At 36.3% G+C, this 27,366-nt stretch overlaps 5 protein-coding genes across 9 annotated transcripts; 3 read left to right on the top strand and 2 right to left on the bottom strand.

Moving 5' to 3' along the window:
* Window positions 1-3,577: 3,577 nt before the first annotated feature.
* sdf2l1 (stromal cell-derived factor 2-like 1) lies at window positions 3,578-6,923 on the bottom strand. The gene is made up of 3 exons (XM_079480852.1): window positions 6,585-6,923; window positions 5,969-6,165; window positions 3,578-4,804 (listed from the first exon to the last, which is right to left on the bottom strand). Exons 1-3 carry the CDS (start codon window positions 6,751-6,753, stop codon window positions 4,526-4,528), a joined length of 645 nt encoding a protein of 214 aa, XP_079336978.1. The 5' UTR covers window positions 6,754-6,923; the 3' UTR covers window positions 3,578-4,525.
* Window positions 6,924-8,113: 1,190 nt separating this feature from the next.
* ydjc (YdjC chitooligosaccharide deacetylase homolog) lies at window positions 8,114-12,035 on the top strand. Of its 4 annotated transcripts, none has more exons than XM_079484132.1 (6): window positions 8,114-8,233; window positions 9,271-9,452; window positions 9,537-9,693; window positions 9,917-10,016; window positions 10,429-10,606; window positions 11,233-11,874. In XM_079484132.1, exons 1-6 carry the CDS (start codon window positions 8,189-8,191, stop codon window positions 11,594-11,596), a joined length of 1,026 nt encoding a protein of 341 aa, XP_079340258.1. In that variant the 5' UTR covers window positions 8,114-8,188; the 3' UTR covers window positions 11,597-11,874. The 4 variants fall into 4 exon arrangements, with proteins under 4 accessions (XP_079340258.1, XP_079340261.1, XP_079340259.1 ...); XM_079484135.1 differs by having other exon boundaries at window positions 8,157-8,233; window positions 9,225-9,452; XM_079484133.1 differs by lacking the exon at window positions 8,114-8,233 and adding an exon at window positions 8,810-8,923 and having other exon boundaries at window positions 11,233-12,035.
* Window positions 12,036-12,552: 517 nt separating this feature from the next.
* ube2l3b (ubiquitin-conjugating enzyme E2L 3b) lies at window positions 12,553-16,656 on the bottom strand. 2 transcript variants are annotated; one of them, XM_079484168.1, is made up of 4 exons: window positions 16,433-16,656; window positions 14,665-14,760; window positions 14,379-14,565; window positions 12,553-13,681 (listed from the first exon to the last, which is right to left on the bottom strand). In XM_079484168.1, the coding sequence occupies exons 1-4, from the start codon at window positions 16,457-16,459 to the stop codon at window positions 13,527-13,529; spliced, it is 465 nt and encodes a 154-aa protein (XP_079340294.1). In that variant the 5' UTR covers window positions 16,460-16,656; the 3' UTR covers window positions 12,553-13,526. The 2 variants fall into 2 exon arrangements, with proteins under 2 accessions (XP_079340294.1, XP_079340295.1); XM_079484169.1 differs by having other exon boundaries at window positions 16,122-16,445.
* A 6,772-nt stretch (window positions 16,657-23,428) lies between these two features.
* Window positions 23,429-24,777, top strand: ccl19a.2 (chemokine (C-C motif) ligand 19a, tandem duplicate 2). Its single transcript, XM_079475652.1, has 4 exons — window positions 23,429-23,546; window positions 23,861-23,981; window positions 24,072-24,188; window positions 24,395-24,777. The coding sequence occupies exons 1-3, from the start codon at window positions 23,453-23,455 to the stop codon at window positions 24,175-24,177; spliced, it is 321 nt and encodes a 106-aa protein (XP_079331778.1). The 5' UTR covers window positions 23,429-23,452; the 3' UTR covers window positions 24,178-24,188; window positions 24,395-24,777.
* A 384-nt stretch (window positions 24,778-25,161) lies between these two features.
* ccl19a.1 (chemokine (C-C motif) ligand 19a, tandem duplicate 1) lies at window positions 25,162-27,076 on the top strand. Its single transcript, XM_079476120.1, has 4 exons — window positions 25,162-25,494; window positions 25,923-26,046; window positions 26,214-26,334; window positions 26,692-27,076. The coding sequence occupies exons 1-4, from the start codon at window positions 25,419-25,421 to the stop codon at window positions 26,719-26,721; spliced, it is 351 nt and encodes a 116-aa protein (XP_079332246.1). The 5' UTR covers window positions 25,162-25,418; the 3' UTR covers window positions 26,722-27,076.
* The last annotated feature ends 290 nt before the right edge of the window (window positions 27,077-27,366 follow it).

Here is a 27,366-nt window from a genome sequence, read left to right as displayed (position 1 = left end):
CTCCATATCAAATGCGTAGTTGCGGATGTGTTCGTTGGATGCATATTAATTATAAGGAAACCCAAAAGGGCGTTGTTTCGCCATGTTGTCGTGCTGCAACATTTCAGGGGGGCAAGTAAGATCATGCATGTGAGTTCAATGCGAAATTCCCAAAGGAAAAAAAAACATCCTGTTGGAGCATGTCGTTAACTCAAAGGCTGAAGTTGGTATGCTTGGAATTGCCGTGCACCAAGACTGCTTTTGGATGCAGATAACCAAAGAGAGTACAACAACTGTAGTGTTGCTGATATTTGAAAGCTTCGGGGTCAACAGAGAGCATTGAAAGGATTTATGTTTGAGATAACACTAGATTTGCATATTATTATTAGAATTGGTTTGTTGATGATTATTGGTTTTCAAGCAGCGTATTTATGTTCTGAAAATGTGTATATTAACAAATCAAATATGGTATTTGTGAGGTCTCATCCCATGTATGTTGAATCTATAGTTGTGATTATATCTAACAAGTAGATCTTTTGGCACATAAAGATTAAATTATGCGCTGTATTTAACTTTACAAACTTTAGACATTTTATAGTGGAATATTTAGGTTTTTAAGGATAACATTTACATAAATGAAATGAATTTTGATGCATCTATTTAATCAAAGCCCTGTTTGTTTGCATATTGTTAGCTGCGGAAGGTCTGATGTCATGAAAAGGTTTAGCCATCATTTACAGTCACATTTGTTTTCCTGAGAAATGTTTTTAAAATGATGGATGTTGTGTTTTGCAAAAACCTTTTCCCTGTTGTGCTGTGTGATTATCATGTTAAATGCATCTTGCAGGCGAGACCCTATCAATATTGCTTCTGCTTTTCTCACTGTTCATGGAGTAGTGCAATATTGCTTATAGGGTCTTGACTTTAAGGGTAATCTGCAATTTCACGAATTTATGGATATTCAATGTCAGTTAATGTTTTTATAAAAAGTCTTAAGAACTTAGGTAACGTAAATTACACTTAAATAATTATTTAAGCCTGTTTAATAGTAAAAATAGTTTTGATGTGACAAAAAGCTATTTTTATATAATGTGACAAAAGCTACCTTTATATGATTTTAATGGGTCTTCTATTAAGTTTTATTAAGGAGATCCTGCTGTCCCCAAAACATCACAGGTCACTGGATAAATAAATTACACGTGTTCCAAAGATTTCGTCATAGTTCAACGTAATGAGCAGTCTTCAAATGGGTCCCTTTTAATATCCTACAATAATATAATTTCCTTATCAATTGACTATATCCGTGTGTAAATAAATCTAAATTAGCTAAACCGTTTTCAAGCCTCGGATATGTTCAGAATTCGTATTTGTGTTTTATTTTATTCCTGAAATGCATTATGTAAGATAAAAATAATAACCCATAATCCTCTATTATAATATACACAATGTGCATGGGATGTGTTTGTTGTATTTTCAACCTACAATATACATTAATACTAAATTTATATATTTTGTGTTGATGAAATATGCTATATATCTTGGTGTTTTCTGTTATCCTTGCAGCAGCATCATCTCATGATCTATAGGTTAACCTCGAATGGGGGTCTCTGTGCAGCGGCACACAGAAGCTGCGGAGAGGTCTGAAAAATGGCCAAAATAAAATGAATGGTAAACCATAATGTAATTGTGTTGGCCACTAAATGACAAAGGCAGTTGTCTGGGAGATTCAAACAGAACACATCACATTTAATCATTTGGAAGACTGGGTATTTGTTTATTTAGCCATTTAAACCAATTGGGAAAAACTGATGGAGAGCCACCGTGTTTCTCTCCAGCTTCTGTCTCTTGATAAGACTCTCTGTCTGTGTGTTCTGTCTGTTGCCTGATACTCTTTCCCTGTTGCACTACTGTGGGAGCTGCAGCAAGCAGTGCAATAATGAAAGGGCATCAGTCCACCGGACCAGACCACCAAACACACACCTATTCTTTATCGCAGATGATGTGCTACTCCTACGTATATATCCATCCAGAGCCACAAAGCATTATTTTCTGTCCATACCTTTTATGGCTGCTGTTTCTTGTATGATTAGTATTGCACATATTCAGTCCTGAATAAAAACACATGAGGCATTCAATGTGAGTAAATTGTATGTATCTGCCTGTGTATTGATTTGTTGGTTGTTAACAGGATACGTGCGTCACGTTTATCAGAAAACAAATGTTTTTCTATTTTATTCCGAAGTGTTTTTCGGCTCAACTAAACATTCAAGTTATTGGCATTATTGTAATCCTATAGACAGATTATCAATGATATCTAGTTATAGTTGCACTAAAATTATAATACCATTTTGGCAATAATTTTAAGTAAGATTAAGTGCTTCATTTATTAATTCTAAACAGGTTTATTCCGTTTATGTATAAATGAATATAACAATCCTTACTATAATGTATTAACATACCATATCATCTTTGTTTTCTCTTTGTTCTAAGAGGTGGATATTATTGTATTGTTTTTTGATATTCAAGGTGACTTTCAAAAGGTAAAATTGCATGTCCAGGCCACAGTCGTGGTAAGCGCAACAATGCGACCTCAGATGCCTCGATTTTCTGGTCAGTCACAACCTTGGAAATTGTTGACCTCTATGTTATAGGTTTTATTCTTAAATTGTCCACTGGATGATGTGAAAAGCTCAGGTTTTCATGGCTTCCTAAAGCATGTGGATATTCAATCCAGCTATTCGAGTTATTATTAATAGTCAAGGCAAGAGAAATCAAATGATACTATTGAGCTATTTAAATCATATGACTGTGGGTTCCCTTGAGTGGTTTGTATGGTGCAGTATGGCACTGCGTCATATGTGATTGGAGCATCAATAGCATTATCGACCGGATTCAAGTTTTCATTTAATACACTGTAGATCAACAAACAGCTGGGAAAAAGGTGGAATGAACTATGAAATTGGATTATTCTTTGCAGGTTCATACTCATCCCTTGAATAACTAATTAAAAACAAATATATTAAATATAATTAGTTTAGCCAACAAAATTCAACATATGTTTGCAATGTGTACATTTTATAATGGACCATATAAAAGGATTTTTCTTGATTTTATATTGGTTGCAAATGGATTGAAGAGATGAGCTGCACAAACTCTGTGTTATGTCGCCATCTTCTGGAAAGACAAAATACAAAACACAGTACACTTCAACAAGCAATTTGCCATATGAAGTTCATTTGGAAAGGTTTTAGTTGTCACGATAGAGCTCATAAATAAAATTGTTTGAAAATGACATACGATTTTAAAACATTACCACTTACATTACAACTATAGTGGAATATGAAAAACGATTGTCTTCTAAGCATTATAGAAATGTTGATTTTTGCCAGACTAATTATGAAAAAACAAAATATTTAACAGACTATATCGTTGTGTCTGATAAAATTATAGACTATAAAATAATTTTGATTTGTTACCAGTTCTATTACATCTCCAAAATATTAAAAACAATGTTTTTTTCGAGCTTAACTATTGGTTTCCATGCTGACGATCGTTGAGAGGCGCAAATTATTGTGTTTTAGGAAATAAATAATGGTCTAAATATTCAAACAAAGTCTTTATTAAAATGGTCAATGATAATGAATGATTATCATGGATATATTATTTTTTGTGTAATCTATATTTGTCTTATTCTTAGCTAAATGCTGCCCCCCTTTGGATACTGTGTATCTCCTTTCATTTCGAAACTAGAGTATAATAAAGTGTTACAACGAAATATCCTCCTCTTTCCATAAAATTTATTAAAGCAATATTTAGTACGGTTCAGCTAGTTTGCTGGTTTGGATATATAAGAGTTACATGTATAACAGATGGACAGGATTTTCACACTGTACTCTGTAGGATTACTTTTTACTAAACACGCTTCTCGTCTCCTCATTTATACTTGTGAAATTGTCTGGTGGTTATATGTTAGTTCTATTGAAATATAATCATTTGTTTATCAAAACATTTAAATGTTCATCAAATAACGTCCATATTTGGTCATTTAGACAACATTAGTGGAAAATAAATAGTCAAATTATGGAAAAACTACAAACAAACGTCACTTAAGAACTAAAAAATAAGTCCCCACAAATTGTTAGAATTTGATATGTGCAAACGGATTTTAAATTTGTTTTGAATGCCTCAGCAGACCTAACTATAAATGATATAAAATACACCTTTTTGTATCTTATATAAGTTTGTAATTTTAAATTGAATTGTCTTATATACAAAATTAAACATTACAATCAAAAGAAAGCGACCAACCAATAAAACAACATCTTTAATGTGCTTTTATAGTTGACTACTGACTGAAAAACAGACGTTAAAGTAACAAATCTGCAGCACTATAAGAGCGGTCTGACCGGCAAATGTACATTTTTGAAGAAACCCAGAGATTAAATAATAGGTGAGATTTCACAGCGTGTGAGTCAAGTTCTCAGTTGTTCAGAGCAGAGTGCTTTCTGTCTCCATCGGCTTGGACTACGATGACGTAGAGACGTCATCAGAGCTCATCATGGTGCACTGGATCACTGCCGGGCTGAATAAAAACACCCTCCATTACCTTCCAGTAGTTATGGTGATTGGGCGTTGACATTCCATGGACTTCACGCTGGCCTCTGATTGGATGACCGTACTGTTCTCCGGTAATGCTGAGGAAAACCTCTGTGCCAACGTGTTTAAATCGCACAGCTTCATCTCGCTCCCAGTATGTTCCGCTGCACTGTACTTTCCATACATCTAAATCATCACCGTCTCCATTTTCCCCGAACGCACTGACCTCCTGCAGACATGAAACAGATCTATTTCTAATGCTTTGTTGCTAAAGTTATACTGTAAATTCAATTTTAATTGATTCATAAGGCTGAAATGGTAGGTTAAGAAATAATCAACGTAACAGAAGTCACAATTAGAAGAATGAATATGGAAATATGGAGGCTATAAAAAACAGCACAAATCCTATGAGCATATGAAATCTGAAATTTGAAAGAAACTGCCATCACTGTAAAAAATCCAACTTGAATATGTTCATCTAACAAAACATTTACATGTATGCATTTGGCAGACGTTTTTATCCAAAGCGACTAACATTGCATTGTATTATACAATGTTTTGCTATTATAATGATAAATGATTTCGTTATTAAGGAGCCAATATGCTACTTTGTGTGAACTGATCAAAATTCGTTCACATCGTGTTTGCTAACAAACATTATTTTGTTGACTGGACTTGGATACGAAATTTAGCAAGTTTTGGACAAAAACTTATGTAAGCTTAACAAACAGAAACGTTCCCAGCATGAATTGTGGCATATTTAGTTCAGTTTCGAATCAAGTCATGTCAGCTTTATTTATATAGCGCGTTTTACAATTTTCATTGATACAAAGCAGCTGTACAAGAAAACATTGACTATAAGGAAAACATATAAGGTTATGGAAGTCAAAACACGGGTCAAATATCAGACAGACTATAAATTCCTATATTCACATTTAAAAAAATATTCCTTTTTTAGTGTTTGCCAAATTTATTATTGATGTTTGTGTTTCGAAGTGCATAACCCGAGGTCCTGCCTCTGAAAAAGAATTCAACACAAACAGCTTGACCAGTTACTGAACCAATATTTTGGTCTGTCTTTATTAGACTTATGTTTATAATAAAAATATAAGAAGATGTACTATTTTGGGTTGGGTGGACTTAAATCCACTGTCGCAAATTTGCTTCTGGTCCACTTATTTCAACTGATTTTTCTTTGTTGTAATCACTAAGAAAGTGTAGTTGAGATAAACTAGATCAAAAGTTGACTAAACAAAAAAGCTAGGGGAAAATGTGGTGTGGACTTATTTTTTTAGTGAACACTAACCAATGAAATAACATTAAGTGATTTAGTAACCAAATACTATCTGGGGCCATTGGAAATCTATTTCCACGTGTAGTAGGTAAACAATACCTGGTTGTTAGAGAGTGGTGAGCTGAAGTGGTGCGAGTGTAAATTGCGGCCAGTCTTCAAATGTGTGATTCGTATTGCCTGATCACATCGAACGAGCTCTCCACGCTGGCAAAGCCCATTGGGTTTCCCTCGGATTCGCCAATAGCTGTTGGCATCATCAGCTGAATCCACACCAGTTACCGATTGCTGGCCACTACCTATAGATTTGGATTAAAAATATATAAATTTAGCATTAACTGAACACACAGAGACACTAAACCTAAGGACTGAACCTAAAGTTACCATGGTACATCAAAAAGGCATAATTGCAGGTGCACCTGTCGTCATTGTTACATTTACCTCTCCCATAATAACCAATTCTTAACCATAATATCTATCAAAACACCACAAGGGGCAAAAAGACAGAAATATGTGCTTTATAAATAACTGACGATTGGCAATATAACGTTAGGTGGTTATTAGCATCCTGGCTAATGCATGTACCAGCTGCTATATGACGCTATAAGAGGAGCCAAATGAAATCAAACGAGCTGACCAAATACACGAAATAGTAAGCTAGCATCATTTTAAATCAAATACGAACGCGTTGGTACACAAACTAGATTATATTTAATACCTGAGCCGTATTTGACATCATGCGAATGAAGTCTGACGCTGTGCCGGGTGTTCATCAGTTTGACAAGAGACCCACACGTGACATAGCTCGAGTCAACATCACGACCAGCGCACATGACGAATAACAAAATAAAGTCCAGAAGGACAGAAATAAGCCTCAATTGTCCCATTATCACGGCTTGCGTCTATCTACCTGACCGAAAGAGCGATACAGTCTCAGTCTCATTCAAACGCTGTAACCAATCGCGTCATGACAAGTCCGAAAACAAGGAAGTGATCGGGACGCACACACGGAACTCGGTGATTGGTCGAGAGCGTGGTGATGTCACGTCAAGAGGTCAAGACTTGAACAGATTGTTGAACTTATATGTTGTTTTGGAAACATATTTTATTTGGTCTTTGGGAGAATAGTAGAATCAAGCATAGTCAGGTGAAAATTTGTAAATGCTTATGTATTTTCATGTAAATTAAAAATAGCCCCCTAGTGTGCAATTTTTGTTATATATATATATATGTTGTATTTCATTGTATACACGAATGTTTGTAAAGAACTTTCATTGTTGTTAATAAAAAAAGATTATGAACTAAAGACCGGCTAAAGTTATACATGGATCAATGCATCGGGGCTAGTTGTCACTCAGGATGGAGGTGTGCCAGTTTCTGTATAGACAGTCATTTAAAGCCAAAACTTCGCTCAGTTAATTTGACAAATGTCCCTGCTGGTACAACCACTTGAAAAATTCTGTAGTGTTATTTGAATGCTACAGTATCACACAGTTTAACATGCCTACTATGTAGTAGGCTTATTTTTATGTGTCTTATACCTGATCTTTAAGTAAGGTCTGCACTGACTTACAACCAAATTATTTTTTATAATAATAACCATATTTATAATAATAATAATATATTTTTACAGAAAAAGAATAATAAACACATCTTAATAATTTGAATGATACTACATGCAGCTTACTTTATTATATATGCCATTGCTTGGAGATTTGCAGACTATTTATTCAATTTTATTTTACATTTTCAAGTGGTTTTAGTGATCATAAGAATTCGGAGCGCTTTTATACTTTAAACTGTGTCAAAATGTATGAACAAAGCACTGCAAACCAAAACAAATAAAGTAGCCGAACCCGAGCTATTGGAATAATGTAACTATTAGTAGTATTATAGTATGCAACTATAATAAAACTTACATGATGTAGTCTGAGTAGCCACTAGGGATACTTGAATCTTGTAAAGCTCTTCTTATTCATTCACTTGTGTTTCATACAGCAGAGCAGAGAGAGGCTTTAATGATAACATGTAACGTGTCATGTACGTATACCCCCCCCCCCCCCCCTTGGGGTTTGAGGGAGAAAATAAGTATCGTTTTTAAAGCAAGTTCAGAAACAAATGTACAGAACAATATGCATAAATGCATAAATGTAAATGTAACGTGTTATGTCATCATGCTATAAAAACCATAACCCCCCCCCCTCTCTCTCTCTCTCTCTCTCTCTCTCTCTCTCTCTCTCTCTCTCTCTTCCCATATTACTAAAAGAGGTTGCGTGTCTTGGGACACTTTTCAAAACAGACACGTAAGCACCTTCACGCCTGATGCCTAGGATCTGTGTACATCGTTCACAAGAACAGCGGGGTCTGGTAAGTGTAACACATGTTTTTCGTCATAATTTAAAGCAAACAAAGGCTTTTAAATCATACATCAACACTTTATCACTAGGCTACACGTCGTTACAATGTCTCTTGTAAAATGTAGCCTACTTCATTTTTCATTCCTGTCTTTAATGCTTGTACATAATAAAATAACAAACAATCTGGTAAAGAAGAAATCCATTTATTTTAGAAACGTGTAATAAACATTTATAGCATAACTCGTAATATTCATCCATACGATACTGACACTCAACAAGTCTCTATAGCAATTCGCTATCTTCATGTTAAATAGTAAATCAAACATAAAACAGTGCTTGAATGTAAACTTAGGTTGGATGAAGTCTGCCAGAATGCATACATTTAAATTACAACCTTGTTTCATACTCTCTCTCTCTCCATATATATATATATATATATTCTTTCTGCTGACAACAAATATAACAGGCCTCATCTTTAACTATTCTGTACTTTACTTCATGTATTTAAAAGCATCTTTATTTTGTCCTGATTTACCATGCATCACGTGTTGGCGTAATTTAAATGTCACCCTATAGAGGACGCGATAACCCCGGAAAAGGAAATTGCATTTTATTCATTCGGTCTGTTCTGACGCGATCAGGGTCGGACACGATACATTGCGAAAGGCGACTAATGGCAAACACACCTTGTTAGAAATGGGTAAGTGAACGAACCTGTCGTTCTTGTCAAGCATTTCTACGTTTAAAAATAGACCATTTTGTCCCGTTGATAATGGCACTGATTCGTTTCTTAGAATTACGGGTTGTTAATAGAAGGGTTAACGTTAACAGAGATAACTTGCATTATAACCAGCGTGATGTATTGGGCTGATGTACATGTATGTAAGATTGCGATGGGTCGGTGAACACAGATGGTAGATGGTTTTGAATGTGACACAATCATTGTGACGTGTCGGTTTCCGGTCTGGATAGTTTCATCTTTCCTCATATGACTTCTCCAGCCGATACTTTTATTCTTGCTGCTGCTGTTGTTGGTGTGTTCCTCAGCATCAAGGAGAGGAGAAGATGCCTCAAGCCAAAGTGAAGCTGGTGGTCACGGGAGATGATTTTGGCTATTGTGAGAGGAGGAATCAGGGGATTGTGGATTGTTTTAAAGCTGGTGGGATCTCCAACGTGTCTCTGTTGGTGAATGCAGTCTCGGCGAAGCATGCAGCAGATCTGGCCAAAAGGTACCGATGTTGGCCTCACTCAGGATCTAAATGAATTGGATCGATGGCTTCAGATCTGCTTTTAACATATTGTTATGTGAACAGATATGATATTCCTATTGGACTCCACGCAAATCTCTCGGAAGGTCTTCCTGTTTCTCAGAAACTGACGGGATCAACACTCCTCAACAAAGATGGTTTCTTTCATGGAAAGATGAGCTTTCGGGAAGTTCTGCAGAGTGGTCAGCTCAAGATGTCGGAGGTAAATTGGGACATGACACACTCGTATGTGCCAAACTTGAAGTCACGTGAAAATCTATTAAGGTTGGCATCCATATGGCAGTGCTTATAACATCCAGTGTCACCATAACAGACACTGATAAGCAAATATATTTTAGTTTGTTAGTTTCTGATAACACAGCGAGTTTTGTTTTAATTCCCGGGTTTGTTGTAAAGATTCTCAAAAAATAAGATGTGTGTTAAAGGTGGAGGCGGAGCTCAGGGCACAGGTAAATCGGTTCTGGGAACTGATTGGACACATGCCCGATCATATGGATGGCCACCAGCATGTACACGTACTGCCAGGTGAGGTCCAAATGCATTTTAACAGTTCTGTCACCGAATACTGATAGTGTCATTGCTTTATATTTGTCTGAATTCCTTTGTTGGTGCTGTATTGTTAATGCTAAATAAAATGTATATGTCATTAATACAGCATACCTGCAATTGGGAATAGACCTACCATCATTCTTGGCATTGGTCAAAATGTTTAAGCAATGAATCAACACTAGAACTGGGAAGACTTAGTTTATTTCATATATATAAATGAGACTTTGTATAAACAATCAAGTATTTTAGCTGCTTTTCTGTACGTAAACGTTTTCACTTAATATGATATATAAAGTAAACGTCGTATGTGTTTTCCTAATACCAAAACTAAAAGTAAAGAATTAACATTGTTCATGTTTCTTTTATATATGTATATAAATGTTTTCAGAGGTACGAGAAGTGTTTGCCCGAGTTCTCTCAGATTTTGGGATCACCTACACACGAGTGCCAGTGGAGCCGCGTCTTAAATTTTGTACATTCCTCCCGTCCCATCTTCGATGCTTCTACACACAGGTTGAAAAAGATGCTCTCGAGTCTGTCGAAGTCTTTCATCGACACGGCATTAGGTATGTAAGGCCATTTAAAATGTAAGGAAGAGATTGCAAACATGTGAATTCCTTTCATCACAAACCATTTTATTTCTAAATTTAGTTTTAAATGGCATGGAAACTCCTTCAACACTGTTTAAAAAAACCATCTCGGGGTGAGACCTCAAGATGCTGGCTGATAAAATGCCAAAATAATCGAATTCTAGTCAAAGGGTTACTACACGGATGATTATAAAATAGACCCACAGTTTTCATTTATTTTTGATTATAGGTTTTAGATATTGTAGTGACAATATTATTCCCATAGTTACTAAAATATAGTTGTTGTTAGAGTAGATTTATTGACTTTACTAATATTTTAAAATGTGGAAAAAAAAGGAGTTGAGGTGATTCCATTTTCCAATGGTAGTCTCCATCCAAGCACAGTATCAACCATATTGAAAATGCCACAATTTCTTATTGGTTTTTATATAACACATGTAGTGACAGTGCACCAAGTTTTTTTTAAAGAATTGATGTACAAAAATGTGGCACCTATTTGTAATTGTCAAATATTAGGCATTTCTGGTATAATACGTCCTGGTTTTTACAGAATTTTACCTTAAAATATGAGGTTATGAATATGATCTTACGTCTCTCCTCAGGTGGCCTGACATATATCTGGGTCTAAGCACCATGGGTAAAAACATGACCATATCTAACCTCAAACGAGCCTTAGGCTTCACGCTTGAGGCGCACGCATCATCACTGGATGATGGTGTAATTTCTCCAATAATACTGACACAGACCAGTGACACAGCGGTTAACTCGCATCAGCCAGTTACCGCTGAGCTCATGGTGCATCCGGGATATCCGAGTCATCCACAGCAGGGCGGATGCGGAGAAGGACCCGATGGTTTCTCACAGTCCTCAGACCGACTACATGAGCTGAATACTTTACAGGACCCTCAGGTGCTCAGTTCCTACAGGCAACAGGGGATCCACCTCTGTGCCTTTAAAGACCTTTAACTACACTCCGGGCTATTCAGAAGCTGCTCCAGGATCAATTTTAATGGTGGCTACCATCTGTCGATTTGCAGTTTTAATTCAAAGGTGCATTTTTAGCTGGATTTGATAAGGGGAAAGCCACATATTTATGACTGTAATGTACTATCTGAAGATTTTAACTGAACATGTAGCACGCACTTTGTATATATATAAAATTGCAATTTATTTTATTTTAAGCACAGTGTCTGAAACAAATGTATTTATTGTATTTTGAAATTGAATTAAAAGCAATCTCTTTTAGTCGGTGGGTTTATTTTTGAACATTCCTATCCATCCTATACTTTTCTTTCAGCTAGATCAAAGCGGAAAGTTGTTCAAAACCTTTATGTGTAGAACACAAATGCACAAGACATTGTGTCTGTACAATAGGTGCCAGGTGTTGTTACAAATACATTTTGTGTTCTGCAGATGAAAGTCATACAAGTTTAGAATGACACAAAGGGGGAAATTATCCCTTTAGATTCTAGCCTACTAACAACTATTTCAGAAACATTTTGGCATCATTGACATATAATATAAGCATTAAGAAACTAGACATCTACAAAGACTAATCTCACTATTTTAAGTGGGATATGGAATGGAATATTTGGATTGGTTTGTTCAGGTTTATTAGCAAATCCAAGGCCAATCAAATCATCATCATTTTTAAAGTATATATGGTATATAACAGTATTCCCTGGATTTGGTCATCTTATTTATTTAGGTACATGAAATGTAGAGCATTTGTAAAGTCAAAATTTCTGAAACTGACACTTTGAAGACTAAAGGGTGTCGTATTCACAAAGACTTGACCCAAAATTAAATCTCTCGAACTGCAGAACGCCAGAACATCATAACTCGTGTCAAGCTCCCCAAAATGGTACTATGAATTTGACACCGTTTAAGCGAAGCGTAGAGAATATTCTTGAAAACCCACGGTCAACTACTGTGTTTATTCTGTTTCGGGAGAAAAAGTGGAATAATATTTCTCAGTAGCGTACATTTCTGTAAATCTAGGGGCCATTTCCACGTTTAAACCAAAATAATCAACAATATACAAGATTTTCCTATGAAACATGTTAAAAGAGAGATGTTTAAAATTAGTGATCATCATGGAAAATTACGCCCACTCACACAAATCGCATTCTTCCTTTTTTCATTTGTGAAACAAAGTATTTCAAAGCAGTATTTGGCATCTAAGCCGCTGTTGTTTGTTGTTGTTGACTTTACAGTGGTTTTGCCGATTCTAGGTGTGGTAAAGGGCTGAACGCAGCCTGTTTCTCAGACAAGCTGTGCAACCCAACAAGTGCAGTAAAAATAAAAAAAGTAACGTGAAATATTAGCCGCTGTCGCTGTAATCCTCCATTCCTTCTCCTTGTTTGGAAATTAAAGCGTATAAGAAAGGGAACAAAATAATAATATACATGATAAATTACAATTCAGCTTTTTGAATGAACGGTCACTTCCAAAAGTAATCAAAAGATTCTTGTAATAATGCAATGATTCATTAGCTTTTTACAAAAAAGGGTCAAACAGCATTCGTTACCGAATACAATTTCAACTTCTTTGTCTTAAGTAATCCTCTAACCAATTTACATGTTTTTTAACTTTGGAAAGAAAAACAAAAACATGATAGAAAGTTAGTAAGGGCCTCAAGCTAACACCAGAAACCGGGATGCCAGGTCGGATGTCCTCACAATGTCCCGCTCAAAGACGGAGGCCGCAGCTGTGCTGTACTTCTCCAGCTCAACTAGAGTGACACGTGTAAAGGAGAGGAGGAGAAGGAAAGAAAGAGGGAAAGGGAGTAGAGGTTGGGTTGTTGAGTAGAAGGTAGTAGAGCGAAGGAAGGGGCGGAGGGAGAGGAGGCGGGGTTTGTGTTTTGGAGGTGGGGCTACACACTTGTCAGGTATTGTTAGTCCACTGGCCGCTTTTCGCCGTGTTTCTTTGTAAACTCTTCTGCGTTCTTAAAGAATTTTTTACGGTCTTTTGAGTATTCTTCTGCTAGGTCAGCCCTCAGAGGGTGTTCTGGCTGTGGATCGTTCACCAAGGCAATGAGCGACTGAATTACTGTAAAGCAGGAGAAAAACAATGTTAATGTATGTTATCATTAAAAATTAACATTAGATGAACATAAATTAAGGTGATTATTAGTGGATGTATGAAATTGGTTGTTCACGGGTGCACACAGGTCTCCTGGCAGAGTAACCGAATCGAATTGTTCTTTGTTTTTCAATATAATTTATCTTTTCCATTTAATGAAGACACCCATAGGTTTTAAGATAATTTTTTAAAATGATTCTTGCAACCACGGTATGTACTCAATGTTACTAGTACAATATGGAAGAAGGTCTATTTTTGAGTTTTTCGAAAAATGAATCCAGCAAATTCAGCAGGTAAGTGCAATATCCGTGGAAAAAAGACCAAACATGTTCATTTCAGTAAACTATATAGTAAGGTTAAGATTTATACTAGAATCTTTACTATACTAAAACAATTCGAAAAAATTATTTCACATAATTATTATTAACAGTAAATTACTTTTGTCAGTCAGTGTTACCAAGCCATCAAAATATATTACAGATACAGCAGAGACAAAATTTTAGCTAATAACTAAATTGTGATCCAAACACTGGACCACTGTTGTGGCTTTTATATCATCCCCATGATCTAGGGAGCTCTATACAGCGTCAGATTTACAGATACAAAGCAAATCAAATCTAGAAGGAGAGATAAAAATAAATGCAACAAATGCAGTGAACCTCACCTTGGTCAGTTTTGGTGGCTGGCTTCCAGTTCTCTGCGCTAATGACAGGCAGACAGACCTGTCCCTTCTCGTCAATGTTGGGGTGATAGATCTTTGTTTTAAACGTGATCTTGGGTGGTTTGAAAGGGTATTCTGCAGGGAAGATGATCTCGATCCGGAACGCCCCTTTATCATAAGGAGGGTTGTCCTGTGGAAAGGCAAACATCACATGGTATTGTGCACACAGGTCAGTTTGTTGTCTTTATTGTATTACAACAATAAACCGATGTTGTTAGCAAACACTTACTGGAACAATGAGACCCTGCCATGTCAATATGTTTGATTCGTCAACTTGAATGTTACGGAAGTTTTTCATTCCAGATTTGCGGATTTCTTCAAGTTCCTGAATATAATGAGAAAATAAGAAACATAGTGTTACGATTTCTCGTATGGAAATATTCTCTTCAATGACCAACAAGGCTGTCTTTATAAATGCAAATCAAAACTTAGTTTCTAGATCATTAAGAGGAGTGATTTAGGAGCTTGCAATCTGATATCGACCAAGACTTTGTATAGATCTAAGCTAGGATCAAGAAGCAAGAGTAAAACCTTCAAATAAATAACGGTCCCAAAATCACACCTTAACCGCGTAAAGGGATATCGTCAGTGCCGTATCCAAACAGTTGTTTTGTAACTATCTTTTTTAAATCTATACAGCTCAACTGGTTGAGCAATGCGTCAGCACCACAAACATCATTGCTAGGAATAACAAACAGATCAAATGCAGGACTTGAATGTATGGTAGTTGCTTTAAAAGTGTCTGCCAACTTTATTTATTACGTAACATAAGAAGCCTTTTCTCTAATAATGAAAATAATTTGTAAAAAAAAATATTAGGACCATGCAAAACATGGCGCACCATATCTAAGCAAGCACTATTGTTTTCTAACAAAAAGTGTATATATATATAACATGTTTTGTGTGTGTCTAATATATATATATATATATTAATCACTTTGAAACCTATATGTAGTTATAAAGAAAATCGTAATAATGTTACAAAATAAATACTATAGAAATAATACGTTTTTATTTACGATTACTTGTGTTTTTCCTCAACCACTGTTAGCTGCCTGACATTTACAGCCACTGTTATCTAATAAGGAAGTAAATTCAACATGATTGTGTGACACTACCAAACCCAACCAAATACAAACCAACCTGTGCATAAACACCCCAAAACTTCAAATACACGGCAATTTTGAGTCATAAATTAGGTTTACACACATCTATGTTGCTCAGTGTCGGTCAAGTCCCGAGTTAATTTAGTGATTTATATCATTTACAAAACGGAAGTTTGTAAAACGAAAGTCACAGTTTCGTTTTTTTTTCAGGGCGTAACTTCAGCTATTCGCCTGAAACTCATTCAACAATTGAAATTAGTTGTAAGTGAAATAGTTTATGCTTTTAATGCCCAAGGGGGGTGAATATCTGCGTTTTTATTAATCCTAGTCATACATAGTTTGACCTATTTGTGTCCTCTCTGGGGCCATTGTGTCGACTTCCAAACTACGTCGATCTCTTTGAGAGACCCACACGGTCCCGATTAAACCCGATTTAATTCAAAAGGATTCATTCAGAGTTTCAGACAAATACGGTTCGGTTTGAACACAACTGAGCCCGGTCTGGCGAAACCCATCGCAGCAAACACTTCTGTCTTATCTTCATACATTCCCATATGCTGAATTTACGTAAATTACGCACTGTCAAGGAATTAAACTCGATCATAATGCACCAGAGTCCCGTCTAACAGCACGTTGTCTCGCCGATCTCGACCGAAACCTATATATACCGTCCCGCGGCCTCCGCCGGCGCTTTTCCTCCTTCGTGTTTGGAAACGCAAAGCAAGCCGAGTCATCGGGCGCGAGAAGCGCTCGTTACGACACCGATCAAGACCCGACGAACGATCAAGACGCGTTTTTGACGAGTTAAACTCGCTTTTCACCCGCTTTCGCGTCGTCGCGTGTGATGATTGTCGATCTGAGGTGTAAAAAGTACAAGGTTTGAACGTCTACCTTGTGTAGTCTCCTGCTCGCCGCCATCTTGAATCTTTCAACTAATCCCAGAATGCACAGCGGCGGCTCCAGCGATGGAATCACGAGCCCGTGCGCTGGTTTTGTGCGTCGGATGATCTGGGATCAGTTTGCGCTGATCGATTTGAAGCGCGTTACGGGTAGAACAGGGACTGCACGGAATGATCTCAGATCAGCACGCGTGGGTACTTTCCATTACTAAACGAAACAAAAATGCCATTCTTTGATTTACTGTGCTCTTGGAATTAAGCCATCAAGAAAAACAATATTTACCGTTTATTTTTTGCTAATCACAAAAATATATAAAAGCGAACAACGTATTAGACCCGTTGTTAAAGTTAAGTTCAGAATGTAGGCATGTCAATAATTTAATAAACGTTCTTGACTAGGAAGTGAACATTTATAGTTAACGTGTTTCTAGTGAATGGCCATAAGGTGTCACTGTCGAGTTATTATTAAAAACTGGAATGGGCTTTTGATTACAGTGTAATAATGAATTTTTTTCGTTGTATTTTTCAATTGTAGATGAACGATATTTAGACAATGTCATAATAAGTAAATATGTATCATATAGGGGAATTGATAAGTATCTTTTAAATGGTCATGAGATAAAAAAATCTAAATGTTATGTTATCGTTTTTTGAATAAAATAAACCAGTTTATAGTTACATAAACATTACATAATACAATTATAAACAAAAAATAATGCATTTGATGTATTTTTTGTGCACAATGTTGCTGTGCTTTTTTTTTTTATTTTATATTTTGTTGTCCCTTTACTCATAAATCTAATAAAACTAAACCTTTCTTCTGTATGCTTTCTGCCTTTTGAATTTATGCGGTGTGTCGATTCCCTGTAACATTTATCATAAATTATTTTAAACAGTGTTAGTGATTTGGATAAATGTATAAGCTATGAGCTAATGGAGCCCGTAGGCCAATATTATCATACAGATGTTTAAGAGAGAGGCCAAACCTTCATTTTTTGTAATGTGTATAAATTGTGTATGAAATGTGCTTTACTTAAACCTGGGTTCCTTTATCATTTTCATAATTTGTTATAAAGACAAAATGGTTATTATTTATGTCATGCAGGCTTTTGTATTTGTATTTATGTGGTTTTGCTTAACTGCTTGAAAATGTATTTCCTGTCACAGAAGCCCATTCTACATGGCCAGACATAGACTGATAAAGGGTCTGGCACGCACGCTTTCATGGTTCCTGTAAACCTCATGACAGAAACGACTTGATCAGACTTGCTTCCCCTTAAGCATTTTCAGGTAAAGCTGGGCCATTGGTTAGGATGGGAACTGCTAACTTGTTTTTGCTTTTGTTACGCTTATGATAAGAAAACTCTAAGAATATGATAAGAAATTTTATATTATTTAACATGCATGTTTATGACATGATTAGGTAAAACTGATTAAATTTGATTCAACGTGTAAACACAGGTTTCTCATCCACTCGGGTACCTTCATGGGACGTTCAATGTAATGTTGAATTTGTATCTAGGTTAATTATAGGTTGTGCAGTTTTAAGATGGGCTTTGGAGCATCAGTACAGCAAAGTAGGTCAAAGACCTTGTTATGTTTTTTGCATGACTCCACAAGACTCAAATTCCACAGCAGAGTTAATAATGCTCTCTAATATATTAATACATCTTATTTCCGTTAAGAGTCTTTTATTATGGATTGTGCGAGAATGTAGCTCTAGTTCTAGCGTGTTAATTGGACTTTACAGGAACATATTTACTTATTTGTGCAGACATTATGGTTGTCTCGATTTTCAGATGACCAGGTGGAGTATTAACACACTGATCGGTTGTGACACCCCTAGCAAACACATAGTATATACAAAAATAGGTAGAGAAAACATTATATACTGTAACTTCCATCTAGTGGTGAGTTTGCATATTGCAACCAATGGCTCAGTCCACCGTTGACCCCTCCCTTTCAAAGCACTGCGGTGGCTGACACACGACAAAGATGTTGTCACCTTTTAGCTTCTTTTTCCGAAGGAGATAACGTATTTATAAAATGCACTCTATAGAGCAGTTTGAACGTATAGGGCTACTGTAGAAACAAAACATGGCGATTTCCATGCAAGTGGACCCGTGGTGAATGTACTGTACGTAGATAGAAAAAGCTCATAATCTGCATAAGGATCTTCTGCACATGGAGATATATTTTCTTGAATATCAATTCTGAGAATCACCCTTTTTTTCATGGGCTCCTTCATATTTTTTTTCTTGAAGAGAAAATGTCTTTAAATAGCCCTGTACTTTCTCTGTTCCAAAACACTTTCTGAAAGAACCTCTTGCCTAATGTTTACAGGAAAAGGGTTATAAGATATGTCTACGTACCTCAATCGTTTGTGGGTGTTCAGCTCTATTTTTTTGGCTGTCACTTACGAGAAAGGTTTGCTTCGACTCCAAAACAGAACAGCCTCCAAACCAAACTTCCTGCTGAGTTCTCTACTGAGAAACCATAGGGACTTTCCTGCTGGTGAAGGAGTTCCTTCATATTTAACACTAATCAGTTTAATCAGTCGTGGGATGCTGCTCCAAACATGATATCTAAGTGACAAAATTGCACAATGGGATAGTTTGCATTCTTGGATTTTTAGAACTAAAAAAACGACATAAAATGTCCTCTGCATTAGAACACGAAAGCACAGATGTACATGTACAGTGTGTATATAGGTGTAGTGTGGCATAGGTCGGTGGTCTTTAATGCTGTCAGATACAGTAGCTCACACACTTTTTGTCTATTCTAAGATGGTAATCAGTTTGCTGAGGTTTTGTTTATCTGATTACATGATCGCTGATAAGCAATCAAAATATTTCACTCTTCAATGTTTGGGAAAGGTTCAACGTGTCTTCTAGAATAACATAAATAAAGGACTGCACTATTGTGCATTTATGTAAGAACATACTTATGGGATTTTTTTAAATAATTTTTCATTGTGTCCCTGGGAGTTGATCCAACCATCTTGTGTGCTGCTATTGCAATGCCCTAACCACTGAGCCACAGGAACAAGAGTTTAGAATTTAATAGAGTTTTGTCTGTGAATTGAAGAATTTAGATGCAATGCAGCATGCATTACACAGTACAGTCTTTTGATGCATATGAAAGTTTTGGTTTGTCTATTTCCTTAAGCATTTTAAGTAGCAATGTGAATATACAGGTTGCAAATTGCAACCCCTTTCGAAGCTCTACGGAGGGTGACACAGGTGACAGCTATGCCCGCCTTGCTTGCGTATACATTTCGGCAGTCTAGTCAAATCATACTACAAACTGACGGAGATTTGTGGGGGTGTGGTTACACGGGGCGTTTCTGGCAGGTCTGGGTGAGCATTTGCTTTTATATAGAATGCATCTTTTGTTCTGACAATAAAATATTTGCAATTTGATGTGTCCAATACATGCATGGGCAACTTATCCACCTTATTCGCAATGTGCGAATACACATTATGCCTTGCGTATGCGTGTAGGGCTAATGCTTCAGACGTCCAGTTCACCGCTTATATATATATATCGTCTTTTGTATGTAGACGGCCAAGAGCTTTAAATTAATAAAATACTCTTAACATTGGACGAATTCTTTGCAATAACTATCAACAGATCACATTTCTAAAGTGGAGGTTACTAATTCCAGTGTTCTTAACATGGGAGTCATAATCTACCGGGAAGGTTTTGATACCCACACCATATATAAATAAACCTGATCACATCGCGTTGGATCTTTTATAAAATAACGCAGCATTGCAGACATCTGGATGCTTCAGTGTGACTGGTTCTGGTATGTTATGTAGCTACTGTGTTGTTAAACATACCTTATTTATAGAGCTACAATGTTGACTTGGCAAAACATATATTTAAAAAATACATTACGTTAAATAGTATAAACAAGGGTATAAACATGAAGGTTAACAGGAACACAGATTTTTTTAAAGGAGATTGCAAGTCGACATTTTCTACACTTAAGTGATAGTTCACCCAAAAATACAAATTCTGTCATCATGTTTTCCTCTTGTCATTTCAAACCTGTATGACTTTCTTTCTTCAGCAGAACAAGAAAAAGAAGATATTGATAACTGGCCGCCAATCACTTCGTATTGGTTTTGTGTCCATACAACAGAAGTGAATGGGGTCCAGTAGTAAAGAACGTCAAACGAATTCAATTATTTATAAATGATGTGCACACAATACCTAACCAGGTTTGGGAAGCCCCATGGTAAACCGTGCATTTGAAATTGAAACTTTTAAGGAGTTAATGGGTGGAGGACCATGTTTTAATAAAGACTTGCACGATGCATTCACAAATAAAAATGCCTTTCAAAGTTCAGGTCAGGTTGGTTTTAATTGTATCAGGGACATTTTCCCTCAGCCGCTTAACAATGGGGATGCTCGAATATTCAATTCTGTTAGAAGTGCTTCACGGAAAACACACCCTTGTACCCATGCCAAAGCCGTTTATCAACAGGTTTTCAACAAATCATTATTGAGATAATGGCATGTTATGATCACTTTATATGACCCGTTCTTTTTAAACAGGAAGGTTTTGGAAGACCTGAATTATGTGTATTATATTTCTGTCTCCAGTAAGACACATGAGCCAAATGTTACCAGGGTTGAACATATATGGACTCCTTTGTGGCGGTTATTTTTCCATTGAAGCACGGCTGCTTTTGGAATATTCTCAAATGATCGGGTTGTGCATAAACATGTGGAGCTCATGCAAGCTTGAATACATTCTGTCATAAAAGCAAAAGGGGACAAAACAAATGCTAAGAAGTTATGCAATCCATGTTCATGTTTCAAATTGATTGTCGGTTAAATGGTTTGCTATGAACATCGATTTAGAAAAATGCCACACAGAAGCGTTTTCTCTAGCGGTAGCAGGCTGTCAAGCTATAAAATTTCTATTTCACGGATATCTTGAATGGGCAGTAAGTTAAATACAACGTCTGTATGTGTGAACATAGACAGTCGGTGGTGTTTGCCAAGTGGGCTGCACATCATTATGCTGGCCAAAAGCCTTTTTGGATGACCCGAGTTCCATCTCTTGTTCTTTTCTTTCTCACCCCACATGATTTCCTGTAATTTCATCACTTTCCTATAAAATATAAAGCTAAAAAGACTCTTTGTTAAACAGGAAGTGCTTTTATTGTTGTGGTCTAGTTTAGAGATCGCAGGTCATTCTTTAGTTGTTTCATGAAAATTAGTAAGTATAAGAATACAAATTTTTTATCATCACACTAATTTTAGTAATTTTTATTCTCACTCTTAAAAAAGGGTGCCACAAAAGGAATCGTTTTGGGTTACCCAAACCATTCATTCAAGAACCCTTTTCCACTACAAAGAACCTTTTGTGACAAGGAAAGGTTCTTCGGATGTTGAAGGATCCGTCATTAAAATGTCAATTGTGAATTGCAACCAACGGCTCACTCCACCCCTCCCTTTTGAAGCACTACGGTGGCTGACACAAAACTAAGATGTCGTCACATTTTTGTTTCTTTGCCGAAGTAGATAAAGTATTTACAAAGAATACGCTCTGTAGAGCAGTTTGACCATTAAGGGCTACTGTAGAAAGACATGGTGAATACCATGCAAGGGGACGCGCGGTGTATGTAGATAGAAATATTTTATTCTATGGTAATAAGCTTATTCTAGTCTTTATAAACCTCTGAAGATAGTTATCAATATTATATTGCATTTTTGTTTATACATCCTCCTTAATTTTACAAACAAGGTTTAAGATGTCCAGCTATGACTGCAAGTCATGCAGTTTCTCGACTACGTTTCAATGAAATTATTTAATAGAACTATTTTTGAAACAAACATTGCTTTGATTGCCTATTAATTCTCAATGTAATTCTGAAGTATTGTAGTTTTACAATATCAATAATGATAGATGTATATATTTAACAACTTTAATATATAATATTATTTGCAAGTAGTAATCAAAATGGGTATTACAATAAATAACAGTATTAAAAAAAATACAGTACAGTAAAATACAGTAAAATACTGTTTTGTAATATTTTATGTACCGTAAAATCTATTACAGTAAATTGAAATACAGTAACTTACTGGTAACCGTGCTGCCAGTAACTTAGTGTAAAAATACTGGGAAATCATTTACAGTGAGGAAGAGATGGATGCATGATGGCAAGGAGGCCTGCGCCTACCTGTAAGAGTTTTTTCACTGCAAAAAACAATATGTGTTTTTACACTTCTCAAGGTTATGCAGTTGCCTGATGAAGTAAAAAAACGAGAATCAACTTTAAAGTCTTATCATATGTGTCTCTCATTTGGTTCTCCCTGTACAGTAGTGTAAAAAGCACTGGCTGCACATTGATCCATGAGGCTGTGGAAGATTGTTTAGATTAAACAGGGAAAAAATGTATTCCACACCATTTGATAAACATGTGTTTACAACCCTGATATGCACTTCTGAGCATACAACACTCACAACATTTAGCAGACGCTTTTATCCAAAGCGACTTCGACTATACATTTTACATAGGTATCTGCAATCCCCTGGGATCGAACCCACAACCTTGCGTTGTTGATGCAATGCAATTACTACTGAGCTACAACCTTACACCAACATTGATATTTATTACTCTTACTTCCAAAAAGAGAATATTTGTACGGGAACTTAACACATGAGAGAAATCGCAACGGGTGGGGTACAATTGAATGAAGTCAAATGTTGGACACTTCTATCATCCAAAAACAACAATGATATTAAAGCCATCTAGTATGTGTTTTTGTAAGCTGCTTTATTTGTGGTCAGGTCATGCTTTTGGCAGAGAATGAGAATAGGGTTTAAAAAACGATGGGAAAGGAATGTGAGTACGGTAAACTGAAACGAAACTGATGCATTTACAGGATGAGGTGGAGCTAAAAGGTGCTCATATGAAAGTGAAAGTAAATCTTTTCTGTATAAATACCTGCACAGTGACACCTGCGTAGTCACACCTGTGCACCTCTGATGCTCATACTGCCGCCAAACTCAAAGACCAGAATGCACACTCCAGCATTAACTCTCATGGTCCTCACCGCAGTCTTCTGGGGCAACACAGAAGGTAAGACCATCATTTAAACACCTGGAGTGTTTTACATGGACATTTTAATATGCATTGGCTCATGCATTCATTTTAAAACGAAACTTGATTTTTGAATGGACAGCTGGCTGAGGTTTTAGATTTATGGCTGTGAGATCATTGCCATATGTCCTCATACATTTAGCTGTAACAATCCTGAAAGATAGCCCTTGTGGTTCCAGTAAGTTAAATAAAAAGTCACACTCAGGCCAAGTTTTGTTCTTACAGGGTGTCAAATAAATATAGAGGGGGATTTCCTGTGTCAAGCTTTGCTAATGCCAATCTTCAATTCTCAGCATTTTCAGATGCAGCTGTGGACTGCTGTCTGACCACCAAGGACACACGCATCCCCGTGCAAATCGTAGCATCATACATTCATCAGACCACAGACAGCGGTTGCCCAATCCCAGCGACTGTGTATGTTTTGGTTTAAGATAACCAGTCAGTATTTGTTGCGTTAGTGGAAATGCATGTTTCATAGATAAAATGTCTCCACATTTCCCACAGATTCATCACGAAGAAGCACAAGAAACTCTGTGCACCTCCAGAGGAGAAACACGGCTGGATTAGCAAGATTATCTCACACCTTGACACAAAGAGAAAATCTAATTAGTAGGACTATAGGTAAAAACTAAACATACACGAAAATCCCCTTTCGTTGCATGTCCCTTTTCAGGTTAACTCACTTTCTTAGTTCTGCTCTTTCACAGACCTCACTTGAAAAGCTAAATAGACATTTAGCAGAAGTTGTCTGTAGTTTTTTTCCCCCTGAAACATTGTCTGAACCCTGTAAACCAAAGTTAATCCGGTTTCTTTTTCCTATTTTACAGATGGGAAGTGACCACGATGACCCACTTGACAAACCGAGGAACAAACAGGAAGTGACACTGATGCTCGTCTCTCTAATGATGACTTAATCATTCATATCTGATCCTAAACATGCATACTTATGAAATCATCAAGCTCGTGGCATTGAAAACATTGTCCAAGAAATGAATAAAAAACTGGCATTTGAAACCTGATATGTTATATGTTATATGTTGAATGTAATATGTCATTTACTGAAAACGTATGTAATTTGTACTGTATAGTGTCTTACTGTAGCGATATTGAGCCTTAGTTGTAAGCTATGTTCAGGAAATTATGCCTTTGGGAATGTATGTCAAATGGTTGCTTAAGATGATCAATGTTATTAAATAAAACAATTTGAGTGAATCTCTATTTTACTTTTTTACTATTTTACAAACCTTTAGTATGCACGCACACAGGCACGCACACGAGAGGCAATGTTATAATAATCAAAAACTTTGTAAAAAAACTTAAATAAAACTCATGAACAAGATGAGTTCTCCCTGCCTGGTCTGCACAATCTGCTGGCACGTTTTGATGTATGGGGATCTACAGAGACCAGCACAGACAATTACTTCGGGGAAAAGATTAACAGTTACTTTTCCATATTTAGTATTAAAAATCCCCAGCGCTGTGTATCGGTAAATGAAGTAAACAGAAACATCCACTTTTGCCAGTCTGATTTGACCCTTATGCAAGAAAGTTTCTATGTGAACTATAAAGAAAATCGGGAGGGAGGTGGTCTAGTGAATAGTGAAAGTGAATGGATTGCATTGTGTCCTAAATTTGGCCCATTCATGCAAGATCCAGTTCACGACCGCTGGATTCAACCTTTGTTACTTTGGCATTTCACAACTGAGGGAAGGGCTGCCTCAGAACTGTAAAAGTGAAACCATAATGTCCTATAAAGCCGGGCAGCGATTGAGAGGCTGAGAGGAGAGTACCAGGAAAGCTTCCAGCAACACAGTCACAAGTCAAGAATCAACGTCTCCAGCATCTATTGCCATGACTTCAGCACATCTACCTGTACTGAGTGTGATGCTCTGTGCACTGGCTCTTATAATCTACAACACTCCGGCAGGTAAGCCTGTGGTGTCTGTCTCCTTCATCCACTGCAGGGAAGTGTGTTGACTGGATGGGATCCATTTGTTCATTTATTTAAATATGATAACATATCATATTTGCAACCAACGAAGTCAAATTTTACATTAAAAGTTGTTAGTCAATTTGGTAGTTAAATTGGTTGAATAATAAACAAAAAAGAACAATTTATTTAACAAAAAATTATTTACAGATGCTTATTTTTTTATGTATGTAAGAGGATGAGCTTTTTAGATTAACTTTAGAGCCACTTTTGTGTTTTTATCAGCGTGTTATTCTATCATTCTTAAATCACTAACTTGATCCCAGCTGTGCATTGCACATTTTTAACGCATTGGACAATAAATGGTCTCTGGAGGGATACTCTCTCTTCCATATATTCCTCTTTCTCGTCTTTTTTTCTCATAGATGCTCAAGGAGATTCAGCTTTGGACTGTTGCTTGAATGTTGGCACTCAAGTCATCCCGAAACCTATCGTCCTCAGTTACAGGAATCAGATCAGAGGCAACGGCTGCACCTGTGATGCTGTTGTGTAAGTACACCACTTCAAAAGAAAATGCTGCATGTTTATTTGTCTTTTAAGCCATTCGATCTCTCCTATGATCCCTTTCCAAACACTGCAGAAGCATTTCTTTAATAGACAGTAAACATAAAGAGCTTTTTAAGTGAAATAATATACATGGGTCCTTGGTTTTACAGTTTTACTACCAGGAGAGGCAAGAAACTTTGTGCCCCCGTTGCCAGTGAAGCTAAATGGGTTAAAGAGCTCACAAGATTCATTGACAACAGACTAAAGAGGTGCAAAGCGTCAAAATTTCAGGTATGTTTTTACCATTTTATTTTCATGTGTAAATTCAAGGATTGTCCGTGAATCCATCTTACATAATATCTCATCAAATAGACATATATAGACATTACGTCACCCGCACAGCAGGTCACTATGTTTATATTTAGAAGATCACGGTTTTTGGACATGCTTGAGTCATAATCCTACTCATTTTTTTTAACCACAAGCTCACAAGCTGTGAAACCACAAGCCAAAACTTCCTGAGAATACAAAACAAATCCCCATCAATGAGAACTACTTGTTCTGTTTTGACAGAAGCATGATGAATGACGCAGTGAAACAGATGCTCCTACTCTACTAATGATTTAATGATGTTTTCTTTCGTTATAGGCAAAACGCTGTGAAGGCCTGAAGACTTAAACTTTTTGAGAATACACATTTGCACATACGCATGCATACAAACGTGGCAGCTAGCAATGGCCTCTTTATAATAGTTTTGTGTTCTAAACTTTATTTGTATATCTTAATCGTTCAAAGTTTATGTGACGTCTTTACTAACCGACTTACTTTTAGCTTGGCGTGACAATTGTTTGGCAAGTTTCTTTAAATGTTCATCATCCGTAGACATTTTGGTTAAAAGGGTGTTCTTAATGTCTGAATGTAAATTTTATAAAACTAAAAGCTACACTGTATTTTCAGTTGTGTGATATTTACAGACATAAGTTTAAATTCGACTGTTGTAACATTTTTTTTTCAATAAAAAGATTTTTGATTCAAATTGTGTCTCTTTTCTTTGTTCCTAATCAGTATTAAAGTATATTAAAGTATTCCAGTAGGTCTTCTGTACATAGTATTTAAAGTATACAAAGTATAAAATAAAACTTCCCACCTCAGAGAAATGTTCCCCCAGCTATGTGTATCACATACATAAATATATAATGAATCTATATTGCTTTTTTAATAATGGTTTTAATACTATAACAATTATTCTATACTAAACTTGGTTGCGTTTCAATGTTTAATGGGGACTTTACATAAAATCTGCAAACTCTACAAGTCACCACA

The sequence above is a fragment of the Barbatula barbatula genome, assembly GCF_947034865.1.
Source record: "Barbatula barbatula genome assembly, chromosome: 2".
In the NCBI taxonomy this organism is placed as follows: Eukaryota; Metazoa; Chordata; class Actinopteri; order Cypriniformes; family Nemacheilidae; genus Barbatula; species Barbatula barbatula.
This window is presented reverse-complemented; position numbering and strand designations above follow the sequence as displayed.